We start from the raw sequence: 12244 nt of genomic DNA, 5'->3' as shown, positions 1-12244 counted from the left end.
ATACATTAGGTCATTCTTAGGCTATGTAAACCAGGTCATTTTCTGGATCCAAGCCTCTCTCTGTTGGGATAATTTATGCATCTCCTCCACCCCTGGCAAGGTCAATTATTGGAGAGAACAGAATGTGTGAGAAAGTTGAGGTCTGGGGTAAAGATTCAAAATTGATCAGCTGACAATACAGCTACGACCCTCACTGTGCCATTCAGAGGGCAGGGAGGGAGGCTGTCACCTGTCTTGAGTGACTACAGGGTTAAAGTTCTCTAGGCTGTGGTTCACTATCAATGACATCAGTAAGCACACACTAGAGCCTAGAGGCCTCCCACACCCTTCTCAATGAGTTATCCAAGGGGAGGAGTAGGGAGGTTCTGGTCTACAATGGAAGAAGTGTAGAGGGCATAGAAGCCTCAAAGTCCCAGGGCATGCAGGCCCAGTTGCAGTGTTGGGCATGCAGTGGAGTCTTGGAGGTCTCAGGAACACCTGAGTCTTTGGGGACCTTTCAGCTCCATGTTGGACAGCCAATGATTTCAACCAATGTAGTGTAGTGGGTGGATTGGGAGTAGGAAAATCTGGGTTCTAGTCCCCACTTGGTCATAGAAGCTCTGGGCCAGTCACAGACTCGTAGCCCAACTGACCTCACAGGGTTGTTGTCGTGAGGATAAAAATGGAAGGATAAAATGGAAGAGGATTATGTATGCCACCCTGGGTTCCTTAGGGAGGAAAAAAGTCGGTATATAAATGTAATTCATTAATTAATTAAACCGTGTCCAAAATGCCACTGAAATCCTGATCACCCCCAGTCACTTACTTTCTCTCCTCTCTTCACACACACAGTATAGCTGGACTTTGCTGGCAACTCAAAAAAAGTTAGTTTGCTCTGTGCATAGAGAGTACAACTTTACAGTTTTAAAGTTCTCATTTAGAAATATCCCTCTGCTTATAGCCAACAAGAAATATTAACAATCAATATCAGTCGTGGAAGTTATGGTCCCAGGGCTTACAGTGTGAACAGGGGCTCACCCACATCTATATGAAAGTTATGTTTTCCTGAGCTTTTGAAAAGGCTGGAAACAGAAGAGTGGAGCTGAAGTCAAACCAGATCAATCATGCTCTGAAGTGCAGCCCTATTTGTCATTTCAACTATCATACAAGGCATTTTCATGACCAAGCACCTCACGGATTATTAACAATGGCAACAACTGCATTGAATAGAAGACTTCTTTCATGACCATAAGGTGCTCCTAAACCCTAGGGGTAATTGCAATAATAGGATTGGTGCTGGGCATTTACATCACCTGGAAGACAGCTACAACAATGCTCATTTTTTTTTAATTGCTGTTGCAATAGTTCTTCTGGTTTGGTTTCCGTAACTGAGTGCTTTTAAAACAACAACAACAACTCCTTGACTCTAAAAACCACAAAAAAGGACATAATAAAGTCCCTAAAAATGCAAAGTGTGGATGGTGGTATCACTGCCTGCTCCATGATTTGGATAGTCTCCACCTGGAAGATACAACTCCACAGCAACTGCCCAATTATGCAACCCTCTGCAGCCAGCCCCGGGCACCACAAAAACAAACACCTCCATTTTCGTAAAGTAGTATTGCTTACAGCCCAATCCTATGCACATTTACTCAGAAATAAGTCCCACTGGGTTCATTAGGACTTACTTCCAAGCAAGTCTGTACAGGATTACAGTCTTAATGTGTTTATTACTCATTTTAGATAGTTACAACTAAATTAGTTTTCAACCTAATGTCTTAACAAGGACGGCCTGCCTGCTCAGCCTTCAGTACTGCCCACGCAAGTACTACTGAAGCCTGAGCAAAGCAAGGGGCACAATCCAGCCAAGCTCAGAACACTTAAATCTCATTGCTGTAGTGGAGAAATGAACTGAAGGCTTAAGGTTGCAGGTCTATGCATTGTTAACTGGGAGTAAAACCCATTGAACAAAGCGAGACTTACTATTTAGTGAAGGACCATTGGACTGCACTGTAAATCTCACCCATTGAAACCCTCAGAAGTACCTAACTTTGGGTGGATTTTAAAAACAAAAAAGGAACAGGACAGGAGGGATAGTAAAGAGGGAAAGAAAGGAGGTTGAGGAAATGGAAAAGTTTGATTGTATACAATGAAAACAGCGGAGGCTGGGTTCGTTCTGTTTGAACAATGATACCCTCGTTTGAAGAGGAATTGTGTATAAAAGACTACAAAGAGAAACGAAAGGATAAGAACTTTAAAAGGAGAACACTGAAAGGACTGAGAAGGAGAGGACAATGGAAAATTCCAATGGAACAGCCATTTTCACTGATTTTGCTGTAACAGGTTAAGGCTGCAATCCTATACTCACTTGCTTGAGATTAAGTCCCACTGAACTCAATCGGATTTACCTCTGAGTAGGCATACCTAGCATTGTGCTGGAAGAACCTGTAGCATCCTAAAGGCTAAGAAATGTATTGTGGCATAAGATTTCATGAGCTGGAGGCCACCTTGCCAGATGCATACAATTATCTGGAAAATGGATAGCCCCGAGAGCAAAGATAAATGGGAGATCAAAATGGGAGTGAGAAAGGACAGTGAAAAGGATAACCCAAGCAGGAAATAAATCAGAACATGGTCCTTAAGGCACACTTTAAAGCAAGTGCTATAGAAAGAGATGTAACTTTCCAAATTGTGGAATTGTTTAGCTTAGGAAAGCTTCTGAGATAGTTTAGTGTACAAAATTATGCATTGTGTGGAAAGAGTGGACAGGCAGACAGTTTCCCCCCTCTCATAATACTAGAACCTGCAATCGTTCCATGAAGTGGATTGATGGGAGATTCGGAACAGATAAAAGGATGTACTACTTCAAACATCCCATAGTAAATTATTGAACACTTCCACAAAATGTAGTGATGGCCACCAATTTGGATGGCTTTAAAAGGGGATTAGACAAATTAATGGAGAATAAGGCCAACAATGGCTACTAGTCCTGATGGCAATATGCCACCTTGTATACCAGTTGCTGGGGAATATGGTCAGGTGGGTGCTGTTGCGCTCATGTCCTGCTTGTGGGTTTCCCGTGGGCAGCTGGTCGGCCCCTGTGTGAACAGAATGCTGGACTAGATGGACACTTAGTCTGATGCAGCATGGCTTTTCTCATGTACAATACATGTGTAAAATATAAGAACGTAAGAGCCATCCTGGATCAGAACAAGAGTCCATCTAGTCCAGAACTCTGTTCATGCAGTGGACAACCAGCTGTCGATCAGGGACCCACAAGCCATACACAGTGCAACAGCACCCTCCCAACCCTGTTCCCCAACAACTACTGTATACTGGCTTACTGCCTCTGATACTGGAAGTTGCACAGCCATCAGGACTAGCAACCATTGATATCAGCTCTCAAAGTGATGCTTTGTTCCAGCTAGTATCAGACAGGAAGTTGGGTACCTTTTGACTTTTTGCTATCTCATTTTTTTCTTTTATTGCTGGGTGCACTACTTTCACAGAACAGGAGCAACAAGCTATGCCAAAGCACATATAAGAATCCAAGGAATTTGGAATGAGGGAAGCATTTTTCTCCCATGGTTGCCATGTGTGTGGTTACTCACTAGCAGGAGTAACTTCTCAATACGTCCTTCTCTAACCTGGAAGGCTGTATCTAGATACAAACCTTTAGACTCAACTCCCATCATTCCCAAGCAGCAGGGCTGACCATGTTTGATGGGGTTGATTGGAGCCCTAGCCCAACATATCTGGAGGGTGCAGATTGGGGAAGGATCCATCTAGAAAGAGACTTCTGTCCATATCCACCACCTTTGATGAATACCAGAATGTACTGACAGCATGGCAAAGATAAACAATCCCCAGTTCGTTGCAACAACTTCTGAGTCCTACAATGGCATCCTCTATGTTGCCTCCACTAACTATGCAAGTTCAGTGCTTTCCTTTGGCAGCAGTCATCCATTTATCAAACTCCTCATCTGCATTGTGCTGGGAAATACTGCTCATTACTGGAGCTAATGAGATTCCTCAACTCATCCTTCCCTAGCTGGAGCGGCCGTACAAATTCTTGTCTTCTAAAGTAGTTGGAACGTGCATTAATCCTTTGGCTCCAAATAATATACATCCCAAGTATACTTAACATTGTATTGGGTCTAGCCAACATCATTACTGATGAACACTGCCAGGATAACCACATCTGCCCTCTGCAAGACTGGAACCCCACCCCACCCCACACATAATTTAAACTAAACTCCGCTAACCAGGCACATTCCAGTTGTGTTGGACTACAGCTCCCACAACCTCCAGCCAGCATGACCAGTGAGAGTTGTAGCACATCTGGAAGGCACCAGGTTGGGGAAGGTTGATCCAAGGTGTTGCCAAAGCATATCCATAGCTTCAGTCATCCAGTGCCACAATTCAGCTTTAGGCTCCTGCAAACATTGTTTGTCAAACGCCTTTCCTCAGCCTAGCAGGCTCCTCCCTTGTGCAGTGAGCCTAGCTGGCCTCTCATTAGTTTCTAGTCACAATTGCTAATGAGTTCTGCAGAGCCAACTCAGGCTCCTCTCAACATTTTGCCTGGCAAACGACAAAGGCAGCACTAGCTTTAACAACTGAAGCCATTCAAACTCTGAACTTGAAGACAAAATGAAGTTAGTAAATAGCACTGAAAAAAGTTTACTTTTCTACAAAGTGCCAACATGTGGGTTAGACAGCAGCTTATCTGCAGCGTGTCTTCCTGATTAACGTTATCATGAATTGGACTCAATGAGTCAGTTCAGTTGAGCAAGTCCATGTAGTAGAGATGATTGTCAATGCTAACATCTAGAGATATCTGTAAAAGGGAAGCAAAGCTTGAAGCGGCTTGTGAAAATATACTGGGGTCCTAGCCCAGATTTAAGGAAGCCCTTTATTTTCAATCTCTCATACCTCCCCACCCTCCAGATCAGTCTTCTGTACTATACAAATGGGAAAGTTGACTGACCTGGAGGTGGGGAGGATATGAGACACTGGGCCTCTTCAGACGACATGCTAACCCATCATGGATCACTCAAAAACACAATCCACGGTGGGTTAGAATCTCATGTGCTGGGAGACTTCTCTCCCCATGGTGGGTCAAGTATCCACGCCCGTTACCCACCTTCTGCAAGTTGGTTAGTGGACATCCATGGTGGCTCCCGTGTCATTTGGTGGGAACCCCAGGAATTTTTGGCCCCGAAATCTTGAGAAATAAGAAAATGGTGGCAACCATAGAGTCCACCATCAAGAGTGACTGCCACTTCTAGGTGACACTCTTACTGCCATGGACATTTTATATGGTCATGAGGCCCTTTCAAGGGCTGGGGAGCCTGCTGCTGCAGGAGGCTGTGAATTTATCCATGGAGTGGGGAGGGATAAGCAAACCATATGGGGTGTGTGTGTGTGTAATCATTTCCCTACCCCTCCTTGCTCTGTGGATAATTGACTCTGCCTTCCCATGTGATTATGTGAATGGGGGCCTCTGAAAATGAAGAGCTTCCTTAAATCTGCACGACCCCTTTAACCCAAGATTATGCCACACCTTTCTTCAAGGATCACACAGCCTCTATATGATTGACTGAGTCCCAGCATGGCCATCCAGAAAGAGGATACTCGATCACCAACCCCATAGTTACTTACTGCGGTAAGCATCATTCATACTAGAAACAAGGTCGCATTCATAAGCCATACGTACATAGCAGAGGATTTCCTTTCATCCCTCACTGGTAACCAAATGGTAACCAAACAGAAGGAAGATTCCCCCTTCAACTCCACCCTCTATCCAGGTATTCCAGGGTACATAAATCCAAATGCTGCCACTTGATTTTGATAGTCACTATCAAAGGCTACTTGTCTTGATGGCTATATGCTACCCTGAGAAGTAGAAGCAGCATGCCTTTAGTTACCAGTTGCAAGGGAACAACAGTAGAAGAGGGCTGTTCCCCTCATATCCTGCTTGTGGGCTTTCTGGGGGCATCTCGTTGGCCACAGTGAGAAACAGGATACTGGATCAGAGAGGTCTTTAGTCTGATCCAGCAGGACTTTCCTTGTCTCCACTTTCAGTCTCGCAATGTGTTTTCAGCCATATACTACATACGCATTGGTAAGTGTAACAATTCTGTATGCAGTACAGGTGGGCAACTTGTGGTCCTCCAGATGTTTTGAACCACAGCTCCCATCAGCCAGAGCCAGCATAGACAATGGTGAGAGATAATGGGAATTGTAGGCCAAAACACCTGGAGAGCCACCTGTTGCCCACCCACCCACCCCTCCTTGCATTGCTGTACCACATCCATAGGCAGTAAAGTTTGAATTGGATATACATACACCTGCATGCACAGCATAGCCTAATTTGCAGGTGTCCAGTCCACACTCCACAGCTATACCTCACGTTCACATTTTTTGAATGGGTAAACAGACCCTCACAGAGTAGCTAGAAGTGAGGAAGGGATAGAAGGAAGGCTCCTTTTTAAAGAGGAGCAGTCGCAGCTGCTCTTGAGTATGAAGTATTGCCAGAATAGGAAGGCGCTGCTTCCCACCCACCCCGGACCCTTCCGTCCACCGTAGGGAAACTAAACCGGGAAGAGTCCCCACATTATTTCAGTGAATGGGACCGTCCGTTCCCGTTAGGAAAATAAAGAAAATAAAGAAAAGGAATTGTTGCGAGCTAGATAAACGGCGTGGAACTAAGATACACACAGCATCTTTTAACAAACCCACTCAGAAATACTGTTCCCCGTGCAGTCAATGCGGCCCCGAGGGTAGAACCCAATGTTAGCCCTGCGCAGAATAGACCCATTGAAATGAATGGGGCTTCAGTTAGCCATTGGATGTTCCCGCGAGGCTTGTCCTCTCCTCAGTTTGGCAGCGTCCCATGAAGCTCGCACACACCAACTACAACATGCGGGGGGGGGGGGGGGGCAAAGCGTGCCGGCTTGCCTCGGACTCGCCCCCCACGCACCCACCCCGCCGCGCCGCCTCTTCTTGCTCACCTTGTACACCTTGCCGAAGGCGCCGTCGCCCAACTCCCCGACGATCTCCCACACTTCATTGGGGTCCAAGTCCCGGCGCACGTGCTCGTACTCCTTGGATCGCCGCTTCTCAAAGGTAGAGAGGCGCAAGATGCGGCGGAAATTGGCGAAGGCCATAGCTCTGTCCCGGGCTGGGCTTCGAGTCTCCCACCATAAAACCCGTCGGGAGAGGGAGGGCAGCGTGGAAACGGGAGCGGTGCGTCCCTCCCAAACGGAGGGGAATCAAGAGGTCGCGGCAGTGGGCAGCCACCAAGAGGCTAGTCCGCTGGAGCCTGGAGAAGGGAAACGGGAGTGGGCGAAGGAGAACTCTCCAACCCAGGGGCAGCGTGGAAGAGCCCCGGCCCCGCCTGGTAGGTGCAGCTTTGGGGCTTTTCAGCTGTGAAAACGAAAGGATCGGCTAGCGAGCTCGGCTGCCTCTCTCGGCTTCCACTGCCCAAAGCAAGACACCTCTGCCTCCTCGCCGAGCAGCGGGAAGCGCCTGTAAGTAGAACTGGCGGCGTTGCGAAGCGCCTGCCCCGGGACCGCTATATGGCAGGCAGGCAGGCGGAAGAGATGGGAGTCGGCGCCGGAGCCGAGCACATGGACCCAGCAGCTTCACCTGCTACCTCGGACTTGGGCCAGCAGCTTCCCCTGCCTACATGGGCCGCCCCGTCCCTATCAGTCACTTTGTGGCTCCGCCCCCACCCGGGAGAGAGAGAGAGACGCGCAGCTGAAACCGCGGCTCCCGCCCGCCGGAGCCCGCCCTGTGCTCGCCTAAGCAGCCCGCGTCTCCACGACCCCTTTCAGTTTTACAAACACCCCTCGCAAGGAGACAAGGGAATTGTAGTTTCCGTTTCCGAAGTCTTTAGCCATTGGACTGTTTCGGATCGGGAAGAAGAGGAGTCAGTTCCAGGAAGGGGGAATCCCTCTCCTGCCCGCCCCCCCCCCCGCCACAAGCGATCAACTACTTCAGCGGTCAAGAGGCCGCATTTATAATGGAGTTCCAAACATTTTCCAGTGAGGCTTCTTCACCCATGGGCCAGCGACCTTTCGGACGAGACGGGGAGGGGAAAGTTGAGTTAGGTTACAATCAAAGGGTAAAATCCAAGTAGACTCGTTGAGATGAATGGGGCTTAAGTTAGTCATGTCTAATTTAAGTCCCATTTATTTCAATGGCTCAACTCGAAGTAGGGTTTATGTTGGATTTTAACCGTATACGCACTTATCTGGGAGTAAGCCCCATTGAACTCAATGGGGCTTCTGAGTAGACATGCATTAGACTGCACTGTTTATCACTCCTTTGGATAGCTTTTTTTATTTGAATTGTCAGAGGAAGTTGGGAAAGAGTGGCTTGGAAGTGCGACAATCAGCAGAACGATGCAAAGAGGAATTCCAAAATCCATATTACTGCAATATCTTTATTAGACTAACATAAAAATATCCCTGCAAGCTTTTAAAATCTCCAGAGCATCGGGAAGAAGCAGACTGGCTGAATGGGAGAGGAACAGGGAGGCTGCTGATGTAGTCAGGGTGACTGTATGGTCAGAGCCTTCGGATAATGGAGGACGGATTACAGGCATTCAAACTGGGCTGTGCCTGGTAATGTGATAGTTTCAGGTTTATCGCCCTTAGGACCACCGGAAAAAGGGAGCCTGAAACGATTGTAGATCTTTGTTTATTTCTGTTCTCGGTACAGACTTGTTCCTTTGAATAACACAGTGTAAATTCTAGATAGGGATTGATTAGCGTAGCTCTAGGGTTTAAATATACCTTACTACATCTCTGCAGGGTTGAGGAAATGGGTTAACACTATTATCATTTCACACTATCTGTGCCTTGGCAGCAGCAACCTACACCAAACTAGTTCATAATAATTTAATAATATACTGTCATCTTCATCCTGTGGGGAAGAAGAAGGAGCTGTTGATCTGCCCCTCCATTGGGAGATGAGAGGATGGAGCAGGGCCTTCCCACCAGCCTGAACAGCCTCCTTAATTTCTTTTTATGTTCTCCCTCTTCCCTCCCCATCCCCTTTTCCTTGTGTGTCATGTCTTTTTTAGAATGTAAGCCTGAGGGCAGGGACTGTCTTCTTTACTGATCAATTGTAAGCTGCTCCGAGAGCCTTTTTGGCTGAGGTGTGGGATAAAAATACTCTAAATAAATAAATAAAATACATATAGAATAGCTTATCATTAGCGGGCTTTCAACAAGGTGAAGTGCAGCCCATTTTAAGTCATTCAAGCTTACTTTGCAAAATTATTAAAAGATAAACAAGAGAGGGAGGACACTGATGGTTTATACTGGTCCTGTTCAGAAGACACCTTAAACCATGGTGGTGAAGACTTTTTTCTTTTTTCTTTTGGTTCTTTAACCACTGTGGTTTAAGGTGTCTTCTGAACAGAGCCACTAAGGGTTAAACACACAAGTGTCTAAGAGCCAATCACAGCTGTAATAAATAATGACTGTTGCAGAACTTCCCTTCTAAGGCCTTCTAAAATCCTCCTTGGCTTCCTAAGTCTGTGCACCAACCTCTCCTATCACATCCCACCCTGTCACCATTATCCACTGGTGCCATTGTATGGGCTCTCTGACGAGTCGTATTGGCCACTCTGACCAACTCTTCAGAAGCCGGCCATGGCCAGGTGCAAATATCTAGCTCAGAGGGAGTCCTTTCCCAGAGACAGGCATTGTGGGGAGGGGTGTCCCAGAAGATCACCTGTACCGTGGCAGAGGCATCTCCTGGGAGATCCCTCTCTACAGTGCTTGGCTCTGAGGAAGGACTCCCTCTGAGCCAGGCATTTGCACCCAGCTGGCTCTCTGAAGAGGTGTGCTGACTGCTTTTGGTGCCTCTGTAGTTTTACAGAGAGTCTGCTGGCCATCTGGTGTGCTCTGAGTTTCTCAAAGTAAGCCAGAGGGTGTGTGGCTGCTCTGGTGAGTCCTGCTGGCAGTTCCCCCATCTCAGCATTCGCTGCAGTGGGAGAGCAGGGCCGGTGGGGCTCTCCAGAGCTACCATTCACCTGGCAGCACCACAGTAGGTGGTCCTGGTGGCTGGCAGCTGGCAGCTTAGGAGAGTTCTGCTGGCCCCATGCTTCCACTGTGGCAAATACCCCAGCAGGAGGGCAGCTGGTAGGGATCTCTGAAGCACCTGGTAGATGGTGGAACTGCCACCTGAAGCAGAGGATTCACCTCACGAGAGGGTCGGCCTTGCTTTGCCTTGCATCTTTTGATGTGATTGCCTTGTTTACTTAGATAGCAGAGTGAATCTTTGTTATTCTGGCATGCAATAGTGTAGTGCTATATTTTGAAGTGCACGCATGGATCGTGACAGCCCCCACAAACTGGACCAAGGTGGGGATTATGTCCAAAACTGAAGGCAGCAGTGCTGATCCATACTAACAAATAGGGATGTGCTCCGCTTAGAATCGAATAATCAGAAGCGAATTGGCCTGCTCTGCCTTGCCCAGAGGTGGAGTAGAAGCGAACCGGGGATCCTTAGAAGCATGGCGAAGAGAAGCGGTCATAGGAGAAGCGCTTCTCTTTTTGCGGAGCAATCCGCTCGGCATTTTGGATAATTTTGCCCATAGGATTGCATTGTGGAAAAGATTAAGGTATAACTGTGTTGTTTTTAAAGCTATCTTTCTGAAATTTCTTGTGCTTAGAGAGTTGTGGCTTGGGGTCATTTTGAGCCTACTCTCAGCACTCTGCGTGGTGTGGTTCGCGTGCTATAATTTTTTTTAAAAATCGGGTAAAAAAAGCGGGAGAGGTACCTTTTAGAAGTGCTGAGAGGCAGATTCAACTCCCAGTCATGATCACATGATCCCAAAGTTGGAGGAGGGGATAGGCAAAACGTGATACTTAGTAACTTGGGATACTGGGAAACTTCTCTTTCTTAGTCTGAACGGACTTTTCCCAGTGTTTTTTAAAACAGTAGCCCCACCAAATGCACAAACACAACCTGAAATAATATACTAAGCAAATAAATAACAGATAGGAAACACAGCACTGCTACCCACCCTAACCTTGGTGAACAACTGAATAGATGTGGTGCAAGGGGCTGAGGTCCCCTAGGGCATGTGGACGTGCCCAGTGCACACACTCTCCCACCCTGGAGGGTCATCAGAGTCCTCCAAAGAGTAACCCAGTGGAGAGACTGAAGCTAATGCCTGTCATGAGTTGAAGTGATAGGTAGCTTCTTAAGACTGGTACTTACTTAGGGCCAGTCAAAAATTGGCATATCCCCCTCCCCCTGGGCATGTCCACTTTCCTCTTACTGGTAAAAGACAGACATAGCCTTTTTTAAAAAAAAATCTTGTTTTTTCAGCCACACTGCTGCTTTTAATTCCACCCCTCCTTTGTTTATTTATTTATTTATTCCATTTTATATTTACACCCCATAGCCCAAGCTCTCCTGGCTTTTCCTCTTCAGTGAAGTCAGGCAGGCTTTCATTGTGGTTCAACTCCTTGTTGTTGTTATTATTATTGCTATTAATATTAATTAGTACTGCTATTATTAACATTACTATTGTTGTTGTTGTTGTTTAATAATGGCTGTGATCACAGTGCAGTCAATCAACTCTGAAGCAAGGATCACAAAGCTTTACTCTTATCCTCCTAGCCTCCTAGTTATGGAATGCAAAAGAAAAGGCATCTCTCTGTGCTGCTCCCGCCTCACAGGGATGGTTTGCATTACTGGCTTTGAAACTATCCTTGGCTCACTTCCTTGTGCCCCCAGAAATGTCTGCTGCCTGCCTGCCTTCCCCCCGGGGTGCTGCTGTGGTGGGGCATCTGCCGGGACTGACTCCCCCATACTAGATCTATGGCATATCTCTGCCTGGCTCTTTGCCCGCCTGTCCTCCTCCTCTGTGACCACCTCACAGGGATGGTTTGCAATGTGTTACTGCTGGCTTAGAAAGAAACAAGCCATCCTTTGCTCATGCCTTGCGCCCGCCTCGCAGGGTTGGTTTGCAATGCGTTACTGCTGGCTTAGAAAAACAAGCCACCCTTTGCGCCCGCCTCGCAGGGTTGGTTTGCAATGCATTACTGCTGGCTTAGAAAGAAACAAGCCATCCTTGCCGCACTTCCTTGTGCCCCCAGAAATGTCTGCTGCCTGCCTGCCTTCCCTCCCTCCTCCCCTGCGCGCCTCACAGGGATGGTTTGTGTGTGTCTTGCTTTGACTCAGGGGATAAGTCCTTCCTGTGCTCACTTAGACTTTTTGAAGTTCCAAATAATTTTTT

At 47.1% G+C, this 12244-nt stretch overlaps 1 protein-coding gene across 1 annotated transcript in view; it reads right to left on the bottom strand.

The window, feature by feature from the left end:
- Window positions 1–7548, bottom strand: part of STK10 (serine/threonine kinase 10) — a 94082-nt gene extending 86534 nt beyond the window's left edge. The window contains exon 1 of the mRNA XM_063120604.1: window positions 6993–7548. Within this exon, the coding sequence (XP_062976674.1) occupies window positions 6993–7148 (156 nt within the window). The 5' untranslated portion in view covers window positions 7149–7548. The remainder of the gene's footprint in view (window positions 1–6992) is intronic.
- Window positions 7549–12244: the final 4696 nt, after the last annotated feature.

This window comes from Elgaria multicarinata, chromosome 3 (genome assembly GCF_023053635.1).
Source record: "Elgaria multicarinata webbii isolate HBS135686 ecotype San Diego chromosome 3, rElgMul1.1.pri, whole genome shotgun sequence".
Lineage (NCBI taxonomy): Eukaryota > Metazoa > Chordata > Lepidosauria > Squamata > Anguidae > Elgaria > Elgaria multicarinata.
This window is presented reverse-complemented; position numbering and strand designations above follow the sequence as displayed.